At 27.0% G+C, this 19,195-nt stretch overlaps 1 protein-coding gene across 6 annotated transcripts in view; it reads left to right on the top strand.

The window, feature by feature from the left end:
• The window catches only part of LOC142317691 (TATA-binding protein-associated factor 172-like), a 143,208-nt gene that overhangs the window by 25,599 nt on the left and 98,414 nt on the right, over positions 1–19,195 (top strand). For 5 of the 6 annotated variants that reach the window (XR_012754769.1, XR_012754772.1, XR_012754768.1 and 2 more), the window contains exon 2: positions 17,250–17,373. Coding sequence is in view for 1 of the 6 variants with exons in the window: in XM_075354252.1 (XP_075210367.1) it covers positions 17,363–17,373 (11 nt within the window). In the remaining 5 variants the exon portion in view is untranslated. Of the gene's footprint in view, positions 1–5,748; positions 5,858–17,249; positions 17,374–19,195 lie in introns of those variants that run through there. The other variant, XR_012754770.1, reaches the window with a different exon arrangement.

Raw genomic sequence — 19,195 nt, 5'->3', positions numbered from 1 at the left:
AGTTATGAAGTGTTTGTTATACTCTAGACTTTACCTACATTATTTTAAAGTATTTACAATGGAATCTAAAGTTAAAAACGTAAAATTACATTTTGAAAAATGCTGCATCTCCACTCATGTCAGAATATGCTGATATGATATTTTTGTACAATTTTCACAATCGAAGAGCATCAGCTGCAGTGGAAGAATACCAACGTATGTATCCTGGATGAGTAGTTCCAAACAGTAAAGTATTTTGTAGAATTTTTAATAATTTCATTAGAATTATACACTTCCAGCACTCATGTTTCGTCTGAACGTCAGCCGGTATGTGGTGATAAAAGGGAAAATATTCTTCAGGTGGTATAGCTTAGTCCTACAAATGCAAAGAATTTCTACATGATTCAAAAGTCCACTAAGTATAGTATGAAGGATATTAAATTTAATTCTGTTTATGCTATTTTTGGATGAAGCTATTTGTACCCATAATGGAATAAACAACTCAGGGAATTCACATTGATAGTCTGAAGAAACCCCATATGCTGCAGCTGAATCAAATTTCAGTAACGTTGAATGGTGTAGCATGATTGACAACCAATTAATAGGCCGTTTCATTTTTTTTTTTTTTTTTTTTTTTTTTTTTTGTTTGTGGGCGAAATACGCTTGGGCGTTATCATCGCTCTGTAGTTATTATTAAAAGTACAATATAACTCCGAAATAATAAGCTATACAAGGTGTAAATGTAATATTAATCATATAATACAAATTAACTAAAACAAGCCAAGAAGGCAAAGTAAAACCCAAAACTAATATCACAGACAAAGTTGATAAAACATTAAAGATAAAATAATAGAATAAAGAAAGTATAAAAACTTACCTAACCCTGATGGGTTGTGCAAAACTCCCCAACCTGGATAGTAAAATTAAACTAAAAAATCAAATCAAAAATAAAGGTTAAAATTATTAAAAAACTCTCCTTACAGAAAAACATATATAAGTATATTAAATCCTTTGCAGTAACCCAGTACTATGCAAAAAGAGAAACATTCGCTCTAAAACCCTGCCATCATTGCCCAAGACATCACGAATGCTGCTGAGTATATTAAACTGATGACGCAATGCCGAATAACATACACAGTCCACGAGAATGTGGTGCACAGTCATGCGGCAGTTGCATCGTGTGCACAGGGGTGGGTCTCCTCCTGACATACCCTTTCATACTAGAACTACATGTCACAGAGAGAAATTATCTGGAATTTTTAAACAATGGATTTCCTTTAGTGCTTGGAAATTTCTCATTGGCAAAACAAATTGAATGTACTATCAACTTGACCAACAAAAATTTTACAAATGAAGTAAGACAATTCTTAGATGGAAGATGTACTGGTAAATGAATTTGACATACAAGGTCTGTAAATAAAGTAATGAGACTGGTTCAGAAAAACTTTTTATTTACAATCCAATTAAACATGGACTCTTATCACTTTCGAAATAGTTCCCTTGGGAACATGAAAACTACACGAGATATAGTTCTTTCAGGTAAAAAAAACTATCAAGTGTACCCTTATATAATGCATTAAAAATTTCATTATGACTTATTTCACCAGGGGGGGGGGATCTGAAATCCAGGTGAAATCTTTCACTAGGCATAATTTAATTTTTTCCTTATTTCAAGCACTGAAATAAATCCTCAGATTACTTCCCTTTCCTTCTGAATCACTTTGAATTAATCAATTAATCGCACATCTCAGGAATGATCGGCCTGAGAGGGTACAAGACTACATTTAATTTAAATTCATACATATCATCGTCTGAAGAAATTATCATATGTTGGTTCCAGAAGCTAAACTGAAAAAGAGAGGGAAAGCTTTCCCCCCTACCATCTATTAAAACAAATAAATAAATAAAATTAATCAAAATGAAAATTAGCTTATTCGATAGATTAATGGAACTTACTCAAATGTTTAATTTTCAAGATATTAAGTGCAAAGAAAATAAAGTTCAGTAATCATTTAGCTGTATGTTAGCATAACGCTATTTATATTCATTATGTCAGTTGATAAGATTAGTGAATGCTTGCTTTATTATTTTTTTTTAAATATGAAAAGTTTTTTTCATAAATTTATGGCATTAAAATTTATTTTCCTTACTAATATTTCTGTTATATTTTCTTCATTTATTTTGAGATTTTATATTTTCATTATCCTATAGTGATTCCCCTTGTATTTGTGGTGATTTTTTTTAACAATCGGAATGCGTATTTAGTTTCAGATTTTTATTATTATATTAAAACAATTTTTGAGCATTTCCTTTGTATAATTTTACAATTCTCCACTACTGACTTATCATAACTTTTGTAAGCTGAACTAGTTATATTTTAGAAAACAACAAACTTGTCACAGATGAATTAGTAAGGAAGTCACAAACATTAACCAGAAAAATGTCTGTCTGAAAATATCCAGAGTAAGTTTACTAGAGAAATTGAAATTTAAGATTTATCGGCCAAGATGATAAAACAACTTCATGTATTTTGTGGAGATGATTTTGATAGAAGGGTAGAATTTTGTGACTAATTTATTATTTTTTGTGAAGCAAATCCTTATTTCTCTACTCCGTTTATATCATCTAATAAAGCACACTTCCAATTGAACAGACATAACAGTACACAGCGCGACAGCTCGACCAACACAGCCATTGCCATTGTTATTGTGTGTGTCTGTGAACAGATATCCAGGTACTACTACTTTTAAGATTGAGGGTCAACAACATCCTGAAACCGCATACTTCAGATCACTCAAACTTTCAAGTCCTATGCTAATTAAACTTGCTCTGAAGAAATTACAGTATATAATAGCTTTTATAAATTGAACAGATTAATTATTATTTATCAGTATTATTTTTACGAGTTTGAGAACAGTGAACACTTGGAGATCCAGAGAGCATAGTTTCCTGCCAGACAGGAAGAGTGAGCCCTGACTAGTTAGTGTAATATAATATTAGATGAATGTAAATTATTTTCTTGTTTTATCTAATCCAGTTTCAAATGTTTTTCTCTCTCTCTGCGTGCGTGCATGTGTGTTGTGTGTAGTCTGCTAATCATTGTTCTTAAAGTAGAGAATTTATATTAGGTTGGGTGGTTTTGATACTGTGTAAAATATTGTGATTTGTTATATTTTATTTTTATATAAAATTTATGGAGTTGTTTTGACAAAAAAATAATTAAGGAAATGAAGTGTTCATGACAGATAAGTCCAGAGTTCATCTGTTTTTGAACTTTTATCATATCTCGTTTTTCCTAGAAATTTGTACTTAATCTCTTTTCTTATATTAATTTTTCCTTTATAAATACAGTGGGTTGTTTTATTTTTTCTGGTATTATTTGGTTTTCTTAATTAATATAGTACATTATAATTTAATTCTCTTAGATGTTGTGTATGTGATTTACTCTATAACATATGTGTAGAATTTACATTGCCAAAAGTATTGAATTTAGATTAGCTTAAAAAGTTTAATTTAAGAAATAATAATGCATCTCAACATTACCCATAAATTCTTTTATGATTTAATTTATAAGAGATACTAAAGATTTAAAACAGAAAACAATCTATGATGGATATGCAATTCTAACTTTGGATTTTCCTGTTAATATTTATAACAAACTTCAGAAGTTTTATTTTCATTATGAACATTTTTTTCCTATTGAATTTTGTATGTGTATGTCTTCATACATGATTTTAGAACTGTTTAATTATTGGGGATGTAACTTATTGTGTGTTATATAATTTAACAGTTCTGGGTCAGTAACCAGCATAGTGTTTTTTCTGTCTAATTAAAAAAGGAGTAATCACGTAAAAAAAAACGAAAACTATTTTAACTGGTATTTATTTCTCTTTAAAAATAAATAACTTATATCAGTTGAATATTTCTTCTTTTTGTGTATTATTTTGTTTTGCATAATACTAGCCGCTATACGTATATTACTGCTCTTGTGTTGTAGTATTAGTAGTGTTTGTAAAATAGAATGTGTTGCTATGTGTAATTTATAATGATTTGAAGAAGTCCTCTCTTATAAAATGAGTGTGCAGATTTCAAAAATCCTATTGTTTAATAATAATTTTTTAATAACAGATTATTTAACAATTTTTAAGTTTTATTATTTTTAAATTGTATTGTTCAACTGTATGAGAAAATAAGTGACCACTTATGATATTAATTATATTCTGCCATGTATCTACGTTTATATTTTTACTGTATCAGATTATGTCTTATAATCTCTCTGTTGCAAGTTTTCATATAAATACGAGTATAGATTCACTTTTATACTACCCAATATTGATGTTGATTTCCTTAAATTGATTGATAATAGTATTCTGAATTTAAAAGTGGAACAATTGTGTAAATGTTTATACATGTATATCTGTTAGGGTAAATGAGCATAAAAGTTACCAACAATTTTGTTCAGCTGCAGGAATAATAGTTAGAAAATGATGTACCATATGATCAACACTAGCAGGCTCAAGGATTTTCCACAAAGTATACTGTTTTTTAATAGTTATAACAATGCTGTCAACTAGTAAAGTTTCTCCTCTTAAGGTGATTTCACTCAGATTATTATTTCATGTTTAATTATTAAATCATGCTTGGATTGATATCTGCCAACCTTTGATTAATTTTATGGACATGATGGAAAATATAATATTATTTTAATTTTTTATTGTCATTTTTCTTGTTTTCTCTAGTTTAACTTGACAGTTAATCTTTAAAAATCAAGGTTCTCAATTCTATCTGTACTTAGTTTTTTGTTCACATATATTCAAGTAACTTTGGTAATCTCATTGTTCTTTTCTCCATCATATAGAAACTTTTCAAAACCAAAAATAAATTTTCCATACAAGCAGTAGGAATTTTTTATTTCAGAAGTGTCGTCCTAAAATTCCAAGTATTTTGATACAGAAATTAAAAAAAAAAATAGTTCCGAAACTCAAAATAGAAAGTTTATATATTTCATACATTTTTAGATAATGTTCATTAGCAGTCACTTTTTGTCATTTCAGTGTATTCTTTTCCTTATTTTTAACAGAAGGTAGATTTTTAACTGCAATCTTTTTTTTCTTTCAGGCAGTTTTTTTTGTAGGTGTACCAGTTTTTAAGTGAAAATAAATTAAAATGATGTAATGTTTTTATTTTTAATACTTTTTCCTGTTCTATATCTTTGTAAAGTTAATTTATGTAATTTCAGTTCATCAGGGTTTTTTGTGTTAGAAATAAACTTGATTACAAAACATATGTAAAAGCCTGAAATTGGGGTTTTGTAAAATACCTACATAATTTTAAAACTAAAAAAAGTGGTTTTATTTTATAATACCTTGTAGTCATGATACCTATTTATTACGTAAAAGGAATTTTTTTTTGTAATATTTTATATTACTTGTTTTTTAGTATAAGTATTTGGGCCTATTTTACATTTTAATTGGTTATATGAACTCTATTTGAATTAAGTATTTATTTTATTTACAGAATTATTTTACTATATAATGAAGGAATGATAGCTTGTATCATTTTCATTTATTATTGACATCTTTCTATATTTTTGCATTCTCCTCCCACAAGTGCATACATATGTTAGTATGCACATATATTTATACGCTGTCTCATTATTCATGATGTGTTGTATAATTATTTTTTTCATTAGTGTCATTCTAATTAAAGAATCTAAGCTGTTAGGTATAATTAAAAAAGAAAAGTTACATTTTTTCCTCCTGCTATTTAAAGTTATACAGAACGTAATAATAGAAAGGCTGTAAATGAAATTTCAGATAATTTTAATTTAATGTGTTGATTTGTTTTTTTCTAAGTTTCATCAAAAATCATTATTCAGGTAAATTGCTATTTAATATTTTTAAACATATTTAAATCTGTTGGGAATTTTCTATTGTATAAAAAATTGATATTCCGCTTTTTTCAATTTAATTTTGAAAATATATATATATATATGACTTATTTTTTATAATTAATTTAAAAAAGGTATTTTTTTTTTTACTGTTGTTAAAATTCCAAGTTCCCTACTTAGTAGAGATAATATACATATGTGTTTAATTTATTGTTACTGGATTGAAAGAATACAGTAATTTGCTTAATTACATTATTTATACCAGTCTGATGTCAGTTGCTTTCTATGAGAGTAATAATGTTCATTATATAACCAATCTCATGATTGAACCGATTGAAGATGTCACTTATTGAGCTGAACATCATCTGCAGTTTGGTGAGCTTGGCAGGTTGACAAGCAGTGGTATGTTTGGCTTAACTGAAGAAGGCACTGTTTAGTGCTTTCCTTAGTAAGCTTTCTTTGCCTTTCCTTAATAAGCTTTTTTTTTAATTGTGGTGGAGAAATCCACTGTGACGGACACTTGTAACAACCGTGTCGGATTTACAACAGCTTCCACTAGGTGTTACATAGAGCGTATCTTTTTGGCTATCTTCCTTGATAAGCCTAGTGTAATTGAGAATTGTTGTGGTAACTTCAGGAGTGTTATGCATCTTGTTTCTGTTTACTTACAGCCATTACAATTATGGCACAAATATACATACAAAATTCCAGGAACTTCAGCTTTACATTGGTGGATAAAACAATTGAAGAAGTGGGTTAATAGTTTTTGATCATTTTTTAAAATAGGCTAACCCATTATTTTTCTTGATTTTTAATATTTAAAAGTTAGAAGTATCTTTTGTGCTTTGTATATCAATTCTGATATTTTTAACTTATTTTGTCAGTTTCAAATAAATTGTGTCGTTTAGCAGCATAAAATTTTTTTTTTATATGCTGAAAGATTCAAATTTTTATTTATATAATATAGATTTATCAACCTATTAAAAAGATTTATTATTGTTTAATTCCTTTGTTATTTAATAGAAATCAAATCAATTAATTTACCATAGATAGGAGTCAACCATAAGGAAGATTGATATTTTTTTAATTCCCTTTTTGCTAGGGTAAGAGTTTACATGATAGTGGATCTTGCTAGCCCAATTTGTTTACTTTTATTTTTCTTAGCTGCCTTGGAGTCAGTTTCACTTATTATAGTAAAAAGACAAAGCATTTGATTATTTAATCATAAGACATGTTTTGTTTAGAAATTGGTATTCAAACCATATTTATTAACTAATTTGTAACATATAGTATTTTTTTTTTCAGCAACACTTTCAAACAGTTAATTTAAAAAATTTCTTTGATTCAATTTAAATTTAAATACATATTGATATTCATTTTTACATTTATTGGTATATTAAGTGAGCTTCAAATATGTTTTGATTATTTTTTTTATTGTTTTTGTGATTATTTTTAATTAGTGTTATGTTGTTTAATTGTTAGATGCAACAAAAAACTGTTTAGTTTTTCACGTTCATTTCAGATTGCACTTATTGTCAGTTGATAAATGCTAAATTATTTTAGTTTTTCACATTGAAAAAGGCTGCATCTGTAATCTGTTGTTATATTTTCTTTAAATAAACATATTATTGTTATCACTCACATGATTGAAATAAATTATTTGACAGCAGTTGTTTTGTGGAACTTTCTAGAGTTCTGAAACTACAGGAGCACATACTAACATAATATCCAAATACATTACCCTTCTCTTTATACAATTAAATAAAAACAACAGTGGCTCTGAAGAGGTCCCAATGAAAACAACCAAAAATGTGTAAAAGAGATCATTCAATTTTTTCATTGAAATCATCAGTATTTATTGTTTAAAAATAGAAAAAAAATTAATTTAATAAAAGATATTTTTGTTGAGCATGAACATTAAAAGCATTTATCACTTTAGTATTTAAAAGAAGTTAAAATATTAAGATATACATAAAAAGAAGAGACACTTGTTACAGATTATCTCAAGAACTAGGTTAGTGGATTGTCATATAGTAAAGCACCCAGGATTACTTTAGTAATAGATAATTATAGAACTTTAGGGAGGAAGGAATTAGAATTCATAAAGCAAATAATTGACAGTATAGGATGTAGAAAATGCTTTCAGATTGAAATATTTCCTAAGAATATTAAGGAATGAAGAATATGTCAAAAAAATTGAGTGTCTGGTGATGAGAAAAAAAATTACATATATTTTAGTTCTGTGAACTTGCTCAATTTATACCAAATTTAACAACTGGAATTGTCAATTGCTGAAGGTTTACCCAACAAAATACATTATATTTTCAACTGAATTTTAAGAGTAAATTGTTTCCTTTTCTTAATAAATTTTAATAAAAATTAAAAGTGTTATTTAAATGGAATGCTTAATTTTATCACTACAATAAAATTAAGATAATTATGACATACTTTTACAAACATATGAACAGATGAAATACCCAAAAGTCAAATTAAAAGAGGATTGCTTTGCTTGGTCAACGAACCTGAAACTGAATTATTGTATGTAAATGAAATTCTGTCTATGTATTTTCTATCTTGCAGACAGAATCATCTTATCTCTTTTTAGTAAAATTCATTGAAATTTTGTTTTGATTGATTCAAACTTAGACAACATAGCATTTCAAGAATTTGCCTACAGTTAATCCATTGTTGTCAGAAATAGTTTGTTACAATTTTGTCATTTTAGTAAAAAATTAATATCACAGTTTAATATTCATTGAATTATTAAAACCATTCTCTCTGGATTATTTTTCCATAGATTTAATACCAGGTGATTCAAAAAGTATTTCACAACTTCAGAACCATATAAAAATGTATTGAGATGACCTACAGATTTGGTTGTGGTCTCATTTCATAGAATAACACATCAGGTTTGTCCTCCAACATTTACTTTGGTTCAATCTGGCTTCCATTTGTAATGCAACAAACATCCTACCTACCTGAAGTCGATCTCATTCCAGACTGTAGCCAGCAAGTTGGGTGTTATCTTTGCAGCTATGGTGTTAATTCGAAGACTTTTCTCAACAAGATCACCAGACAAAGGTGGTTCATAAACCCGATCTTCAATGAAACCCTGCAATAAAGAATTTAACAGGATCAAATGTGAGGAGCAAGGTGGCTATGCAATTGGACTTTCACGCCCAATCCACCGACCTGGCAATTAAGTAGCAAGAAAATCTCAGACTTATAAGTGGTAGTGAGGTGGTGATAGTAGTGGCATCCATCTTGGTCATCATTGTTTAACTGAGGAATTAGAAAATTTTGAAGCATAATGAGATAAACAGTACCATTACCTCTTGGTACAAGAACAGGCCATTATGGTTGTTCACCTTGCCACTGATGTGAAACGTTGACTCATCACTAAAAATTACATTGTCTTAAAATGTATCATTGTCTGCAATTCTATCCATCACAAAACTGTAGCCGAGCAACTTTGTCATCATCTGTAATCTGTTAAATCGTGGTTAGTTTGTATGGCTTCAAGTGCATTTTTTACATAGTATGCACCAAACAGTCATTTGTGAAAAGCCAATCTCATGTGATTCATACCGAGTTGATTTCTTTCAACTACATGGAAAGCTTTCTCTAAGTTGTACCATAGCAGCTTCAGAGAAGTCTGGGCATCCTGGTGATTTTTTGTTTTAACAGAAAAACTTGTCTCAACGAAGGTTTGATGCCAAGAGTAAATTGTATGCCTACTAGGAGGCTCCCTACTGTACTCTACGAAAATTGCATTGAACCAAAACACACAGCACAAGTACATTCCACACCAGTAAATGTATCCATTTTTAACAATACTGGTGGACAAATTCAGTACTAATGAACTACGCAAGTCAAAACTTGATGTTTTGCTATGAAATAGGAAATGAGACCTCAACTGAATTTGTAAGTTATCTAAATAAATTTTTATATGCTTTTAAAGTCCTTTTGAGTCGCCCAGTATTTTTCTGATCGGGTATAATACTTTTGATAGAAGATATACAAAGGCCTGCAACTTTATCAAAGGTATCAATATGTTTATCTTTGTTTTAATAATTTTAACTGTTAAAGAAAAAAAGTATTTTGTTTACAAAGTGGAAAACCATAAGATTTCTGATTGTATGATTCTCTAGGCCAGTAATGGTGATAATATGACAGAAAAAGTAAGTTTTATAAAAATTAGGAAATCTAGATGTACCACACTCTTTTTTTTGTTCCTATTTCATATTATTTTCAAAAATAATCGTAATATAATTAAATCTGTTTTAAAAACTTATTTATATTAATCTTCAAAGTTATTTTAATCTTTTAACTTTTCAGTTTGGAAAAATATTTGTACCATTAACCATTTTTTTTTTTTTTTTTTTGATTTGGTCCAAAAGTTTTTAAAATGTATATAAAATACGTACACTATGTTTATATACATTAATAACGATGTAACATTAAATAAAAATAGGAAGCTTATTTCATTAACTCCATCTTTAATTGTTGAATTAATAAATTTGTCATTACAATTAATGATGATAACAACAGAATGAACTTCATGTTTCATTTATAAAACAGAGATAAACATTCTTAACTTTTTAATAGTTTTTCTTTGTTTGGAATTTCATCATAAAGGATTACTCCTATATGTTCTAAACCATTTAAATATTTATTTGTTCTCTATAAATTAAGATTAATTTTATTTGCAGTTCTAATAGAATAATGAAGACAAGTTGAATTCTTTTCAAACAGAAGTAATGATATTGTTATGACAGATGACAATGATATTGTGTATTAGTGACAGATTTAAAAACAATATTTTTTATGTAGATTCAAGAGAACAGAAAAAATATAGAAGTTTATCAAATAAGAATCTGCTGAGAAATGAGTTGCTTTCTTTCAAAACATTTGATCTGTAACCCTATATTACATTTCAATGTTATAACAACTCATTACAGAGGCCTATCATAACATTACAGTTCATACAATTGAGATAGATTCTTTGATTCATAACTCGTGAAAATAAAATCGCCCATGGTTTTTTACAATCCATTTGTGATATTTTATCATATAGTTTTTTTTTTAAGTACATATGAAAATTTTATGGTTTTTGTTCATTAATTAGGTCATAGTTTTCCAAGAAAAATTAGATTTATGTTTTCATAAACTTAGGTGTTTTTTTTTTAGTATTTAGGTGGTATTAATAACCGTTCCAGTATATTACTCTAAACCCAGCAAGTTGGTCTAGTGGAACGCGTCTTCCCAAATCAGCTGATTTGGAAGTCAAGAGTTCCAGCGTTCAAGTCCTAATAAAGGTCCTTTTATATGGATACCAGATCATGGATACCGGTTTTCTTTGGTGGTTGGGTTTCAGTTAACCACACATCTCAGGAATGGTCGAACTGAGACTGACAAGACTACACTTCATTTACACTCATACATTTCATACTCTGAAGTAATACCTGAATGGTAATTCCCAGAGGTTAAACAGGAAAAAGAAAAAGGAAAAGTATATCACTCTAAAATTTTCAAAAATTAAATAATAATGACTCAGACCTACATAAACATAATTATGGTTAGATATAAGACCACAGTTGAGGAAAAATAAATGCAAGCCAGTCAATACTTGTGTGTGGGAGATTGTAGATAAAGACCCTAATATCTTGGGTTTAATGTGTGAATGAGTGAATATCTATTTATCCAGTGATAAAATTGTGAACTTTAAACATGTTTTCTTAAAAAGTTAGCTTTAAATATATTTCTTGTTTTATTACCCTGCTGCATATCCTTGTTTTTATTTACTGTATATATGTGTGTGTGTGTGTTTGTGTAAATCTTATACTCTGTAGTATTAATGTCAAATTATTAAATGAATCAGAAAATCAAATTTTAATAAATTAATCCGTATACGAACAGGAAATATGATATCAGTTGAAGATAAATACTATTAGTACATTTAAAAATAGCATAACCACACATATGTGTGCATGATTTAATATACATTTGACTGATTAATAGATGCTTTCACTAATGAAAATATTTGTTGTTTGCAATAACTTAAAAACCACTATAAATGTTAAGAGTAATATTTTTTATTTTATTTTTTTATTATTAGCTACAGAAAGTGTATAAAATTGTTAACTTAAAAATAGAATATGCCAAATTAACAAAATTAATGAATTGATTATTTACATGAAGAAAGATATCTGTAAAAAAATAACAGAGATGTTTTTGTAATAATATATGTTGTGTATGGGCCCAAAATCACATATTTGCATCAGTTGACAATTAATTATGTATTAATGGAATAGTATGAATTCTTTTGTTTAATAGAATATTTTTCTAAAAATAAATGTCAAGGGTTATTATCAATTATATATTTTTAATTTAATGAAGTATAATTACATTGAAATTTTTATACTTGTAAACAGTATAATTACTGATAAATAAAAACTTAAATTGTTTAATAAAAAAAATGTGTACATTATAAAAAAATAATTTTTTTATTTTTATAAAAACTAAACTGCTACTTTTTTTTAATTGGAAGTATTCTCACAGTCAAGCTAAACTGAAACACTAAAACAGGTAGGCTAGTTAATTTTTATTAAAGTTGAACAATTAATTCACATTTTATGTAAAACAAAACAATAAACATTTAAAGAGTAATTATTGTTATATTAATAGAGTAGTTTTATATTAAGAACTAAAGATTTTCTCTGCTGGTTTTTACACACATGTGTGCGCGCACATACACGCAGAGATATATATGCAAAAGAAACTCTCCTAACCAAGCTGACCAACCAGCAGTTGTATATTTGGAAAACCTAACCTATTGATAATTGTTGTTTTTTCAATGTGTTAGTTGGTTGAAATAGTAGAAACTATAGATAATAAGAGATATTTTCTTTGTACCACAATAGTCTCATGTTATCAGTTGAGTGGTTCGATGCTACTTTCCATTCCCTTCAGTTCTGTGCCAATCTTTTAAACTCACTATACTTACTACATCCTACATCCTCATTTATCTGTTTTATATATTTTAATATTTGTTTCCTCTATAGTTTTTTACTTGTATGTATGATCCCTCTAATCAAATTAACCAAACCTATCCAGGTTTAAGATATTATTAAGACATTCATCTTAATGCATAGCTCACCAACCTCTTTCTGCTACAATTTTTTCTCATCTTCTACAAACTTCTTCATTGTGAATTTTTTCAACTGTATAATTTTCAACATTCTCCAGTAATAACTCATTTGAAAGCTGTTATGTTATTCTTTCATTTTAACTTTACTCTTTTTCTTTCTGTTTTTTCTTTTCATTACAATAAAGGGCCCACATTCTGTAGAAATATTTTCAAGAATTTTTTTTCTAATTCTTAGATCTTTAATTCGTAATCGTTGGTATTACTTTGTTAGTCCTTTGTAATTTTACTCTCTTAAGTATCAAAATTCTGTAACTATTGTTATATTAATTCACAAAATTTAATTAATTACTGTTTCTATCATAACTTATTACTTTTGTTTACTCTTACTTATTTTCAAGCAGAATGTCTCTCCTAGCAGTAAGTACATTCATTCAGAACTCCTAACTTACTTTTGGTTTGTACCAAAAAAACATCGGTAAAACATAATTACTCTAGTTATTTTATTTTTTCCTCTTAGACCATTTCTCCTATCTCAAATTTGAGAAAATCTTTAAAATATATATAAACTAATTGGTAAGAGCAAGCTATTTTGCTAATTTTAGTGTACTTTTAATAAAAAAACATATTTAAATATTATATAATACAAGTTTCAATTATATAACTTGTTAATTATTTGGTTAAATTTTAGTGAAAATTTTCATAAAATATGACAGCATTATGAAATATATTTAAAAAATACTGTTGCTTGATATGACATTTTCCAAAAACCACAGCATATATTTTAAAATGTTTATAATATTTGTCATAAAATTTTACTATTTATTTGTTTTTTGTGACAACTCTGATTGAAGATCAGGTGCACTACAATCACACCAGCTCTGTTTGATAATTATGACAATGAAACGAGTAAACACGTCTGTTCTAAGAAGGACAATACTTAGATAAGTATTGTTGTCCTATATTGCTTATTTGTTTTGGACTAAATGGTTTAATAAAGCGTATCATCATCTTTTCTTAATATTCCCCATTTTCTTATAAAGCTGTTATCCACTATATGTGCCACAATTTCATTGTGGAATATACAAAATGTCACTGTTATTTCCATATTAATCAATAGATGTTAATTAATTTTCTTTTTCTGTTATATTTCTGCATAATAAATTACTTCATCACTGGAAAGTGGTTCGAGTGTTGCATTTGATTTTTATTCACTTATCCATATTTTACCAAAAAACATTTTCTTCCAAAAATATTTTTCATTGCAATGTAGTATATAGTAAGTACTTTCTTCTGATTGTCACATGTTATTCCATTGTTTTATATCTGTTATTCCACTGTTTTATATCTTAACAAATCATCACTTTGGAGTCACTGGTTTATCAGCAACTCAATTTTTTCTTAATTTTTTTATATCTATCAGTTAAACTTGAAACAGGACTAGGAACTTAGCATTAAGTAAGAGTTAAGTTATTTTTCTTGGTAATGACATTAACAGTCTTTAGTGAACAGAGTAATGGTATCATTTTTAGTTATAAGTATTGGAGAATTCAGAATTGTGATACACACCAGTATATTCAATGCAATATATTATCCTAAGTAAGCATGGTATTTATTCAGGAATCATTTTTCAAGAAATACTTATCAAAGGTATGTTGGGTTACCCCTAACTCTTCCAGTTGCATCACCAAGTCAGTCTACATATAAAAGTCAAACAATATAGATACATATACCAAAATAAAATATTTATTGATTTAAACAGATATGTTTCACATTTTTATTATCTAATATAAATGATGTATAATCAATTTACTATTATTTATAAATAGACTTTTTCTTGTATAGAAATCAATTAAAATGCAAAATATTATGGTAAAATGAAAGCAGTTTCACTAATGAGTAATTATTTACAGTAATATGAGTGTATGATAAAATATAATGCAATATTTAATTATAGCTAAAAGCTGTAAAAATAGTTTTACAGATAATTAAAGAAATTAATTAACATTATTGTATATCTCTTTTAATATATTTTAGATGTATCTGCTGTAAAATTTTAATTAAACGGATATTGAATGATAGTGTTATACAACTTTATGATATTAAACTGTGAAATATTTTTTTAAGTTGAAAGCCATTTAGACAGACTTCAACTTTAATTTTCCTGTCTTCTTTTACCATAGTATTTTAATTCTTTTACTACGGAATGGTAGTAACTTTGCCTTTCATCAAGTAGGTCTTGGGTTCAAATCAAAGTTTTGCTTGGTGTTTTTCTCGCACTACGGAATTCTTTGTTACACTCTAAAGTGGTGTTAGCCTGTAACTGCTAAAATATGTATTTAAACATACTGCTATGGAATCAATTAATTATTATTGCTCTTTGTAGATATAAATTAAAGCTTTTTAAATTTGTAAAGAATATAAAGTTAAAATTTTGTGTTTCTCAAAAATGGCAACTTGGTCATCACAAAGCTCTGAAGTTAGCTCTGGCTAAAGTATAGTATTATTTTTCTGCTTTAACAGATTTATTTCAAGTGTAATTCTGGAACTATAGTGGCATATGACATATAAACAAAATTCAAAATCCATTGATAATTGTATAAATGTTCAGCACAATACTTCATTTTATAACAAAGTAGAAATATTTCTACTTCAGGTCCTGTTTTTAATGAACTGCCTGTATATCTAAAAGATCTTTTGATCAATTAATTTAAACATAAATATAATAATTTATTTCTGCTTAGTTTTACTCAGTTGATAGTATTAATATTAATGAAATAAATCTCAATTTTATGCACTCATTTAATCTATACTTAAATACATACTCAGATATTTATCAATTAATGACTTTAAAATTGCCATTTTATTTATTATTTTGTAATTTCATTTCTGTTGTTTAAATAAAATTATTATTTTTATGTATTTATATGATTTATTATGACTTTTCTATTCAATATTCTGTTTATTTGGTAGTGGCACTCTGACCAAGGTTTTCTTATGGTTCCCCTTAATTCTTGCAGGCAAATTCTAGAACAGTTCCTTTTTGTTTACTGTGGAGTAGCATATCTACGGTTCTTGATGTGAATTAGTTTAGTTGTAATTTGGTTTGAATAAAGTATTTATTTATACTTGAGTGTACCGACCTATTTTCCAACTTTTAATTTTAAAAAAATTACACCTTTCTATTTTTCCCTAATCATAAATAATATTTTTAATTCTTATTTATTGACTCCAGTCTTAAAAAATCATAAGTTTTACTAAATGTTTTGTTGTTTTTTTTCTTATTTAATCATGAGAGTTTATTAAAAACTTAGAAATTTTAAATAATATTTAATTTTTTTTATAATATATAACAATTTTTTGTTAGGGATGTAGGATGTAGAGGGTATACTGAAATGAAACGACTAGCACTAGATAGGGAATCTTGGAGAGCTGCATCAAACCAGTCAAATGACTGAAGACAAAAAAAAAAAAATTGTGTTATTTATAAAAAATGTAGCTATTTAACTGATAATTACAATTATTTAATAGGCTTCCTTATAAATGTAGATAATTAACTCATTTATTCAGATCTCAAATGAAATTCAATTACTGATGTTATCTGTATGGTAAATGCCATCCATTTAGTAATTGTTTTTTTCTTTTTTTTTTAGAAATAGATTATTGTTAATTACTTTAAATATTTATGAGAAAAACGTGTTCTTTATGGAAATCTCATTTTATGAATATTTATTATTCAAAGAATAAATACTACAGCTTAACACTGTATACAAATGTTTATATATGTATTGTTTACACATGTTTAAATACAAGTAAAAGCTCTGGATTTTATTTTTTAACTGACGAAAATGAATTGCTTTGATTTTTGTTATGTTGAGCAGGTTTTTAAATAACGAATAACAAAGATTGGAGGTAAATTGGATTAGCATATTGACAGGAGAGTTTAGAGAAGAGATGTATTGTGATTAATATAATGGGGATAGTTGTTGTTAATTGCACAATGAGATAGAGGGTAGTACCATTGACTAAAGGCCCAAGCCTATTAAACTTGAAAGAGGAAATCTGACAGTGATAAAAATTATGATTACTTGTTTATTAAAATTAATGAGTTATATTGAATGCAATATACTAATATTAATGCAATATACAACACATATGTTGTTTGTGGGAATATCAAAATGTTATTTTCTTACCTTAATATAATAATTTTTTGTTGATTTTGTTTTGTTCTAGGAGAGAATTGTTGCTGACATGTTCGTGTTAAGAAAGAAATTGAAACGATTAAGAAATTTTGGCTGTGATAATTAAGTAGTTCATTAGAAAGTAATCGATATAATAATAACAAAATGACTTCAAGGTATGAAAACTAAGATTTTTATAAAAAATTAAAAGTAATTATTAAATAGAATATCAATAATTCAAACATGTTATTTATATTAATAATAACTAATAGAACATTGAAATTGGTTGTAATGATTACAAAGTACATGATTTGTATTTGAATATTTTTATTTTTCGTTATAAAAGATTAAGCACTGTAACTTAGTATTCTGTACAGTAGATGACTTCCCAAAATGTTTTAAAGCATGAAAACTCGGTATTAAATTTTCTATTAAAAATTATTTTTTAACATATGAAAAGTTAATTTGAAGCAATAATTTCTATTTTTTTCTGCACTGCTTTTTAATAACTTTTACTGCTGCAAGATTTCTCACTTTTTTATACTTGCGTAATGCTCACATAAAGTTAGTGAAGTTATGTAATAAGGGAAAAGTAAAGCACACATGGGCCTAGTGTTATTATTCTTTGTCACTATTATTGGAATCATTCTCAATATCAATAGTTTCTTAATAAATTTCACAAGCCAGTATTATTTTATAACTATTCTTTTGTGTCTTCCTTATCACCTACATCTCAAGTTTGATGGGGATTTTTGTTTCCTCTGATAATTTTTTTTTTGTAAGTTTAATTTTTAAACAGTTAAGATCTTGATTCACTTCTTTTACTATATTTCATAAAGAAAATAGTTGGCCGATTTCCTATTTTGTTTGGTTTGTTTTTCTTCAAAGTTGTTCTTAAAAGTGAAATGTGATTGTATTATTAATACGTAGAGTAGAAATGGTTTCAAATAAGTTTTCCCATTTTACTTATCACACTTTTTGTAATTTCAATAATATATGACATTTCTGGATTATCCAGATTTTCATTTACAGGGTGGTGCACGAAATGATCCAATATTTGTTTTTGTTAAAAAATATTTATTTGAATCACAATACAGGAAAATAAAATACAACATGTTTACTATATATGTTGAGATTATGTTCTGCTTATTGCATGTACAATATGACCACCATCTTATCTAGCAACTTCTTCAACACAAAAAAAAGCAGAACATGATCTCCAGATATATAGTAAACACGTTTTATTCTGCTTTTCTGTATTGTAATTGAAATAAATATTTTTTAACAAAACCAAATGTTGGATCATTTTGTGTGCAACCTGTATATCTGGACCATGTCTGACCAGATGTAAATGAACAGAATTGTATATTTTATATTAATTTTATATCTCCATTATAAATTTCTTTTAACTCTTTTTTATTGTGTTAAATTAATGTTGCTTGATTGAAATTGTAAAATTTTTCACTTGTTAGTTTTTATAATTTAACATCCTTGATTGATTAATCTCAGTTTTTCAGGAAAGCTGTCTTTTCTCACTATATTTGTTCAATGTACTAACCCAAAATAAATTGTTATTGTGTATCGTTTTTATTCTGTAATTATCTTTTAAAATCAGTTTTAAATTTTGCTTATTACTTCTATTAAATTTCATAAACATGGTTTCCGTTGATATACTTTAATAAAATAATTAAAAATTGAAAAATCCACCTTACCAGCAAATGAAATATAAGTTCTCTAGATCTTTTGGTTTTTCAAACCATCATCAGGAGATTAAAATAAAGTCAAAAATTAAAATGAATTACAGCCATGACTGTTTGCTTGTCAGCAGTATACTCAAAAAACTGATTTTAATTTACTCATTTTAATTTTTGACTTAATATAATATTTAATCTCTTGATGGTTTGAAAAACTGAAAGATTTAGAGAGCATATATTTCATTTGATGGTAAGGTGGAATTTTCACCTTTTAGTTATTTTAATTACAAGGTTGTTTTATGCT

This window comes from Lycorma delicatula, chromosome 1 (genome assembly GCF_047948215.1).
Source record: "Lycorma delicatula isolate Av1 chromosome 1, ASM4794821v1, whole genome shotgun sequence".
In the NCBI taxonomy this organism is placed as follows: Eukaryota; Metazoa; Arthropoda; class Insecta; order Hemiptera; family Fulgoridae; genus Lycorma; species Lycorma delicatula.
This window is presented reverse-complemented; position numbering and strand designations above follow the sequence as displayed.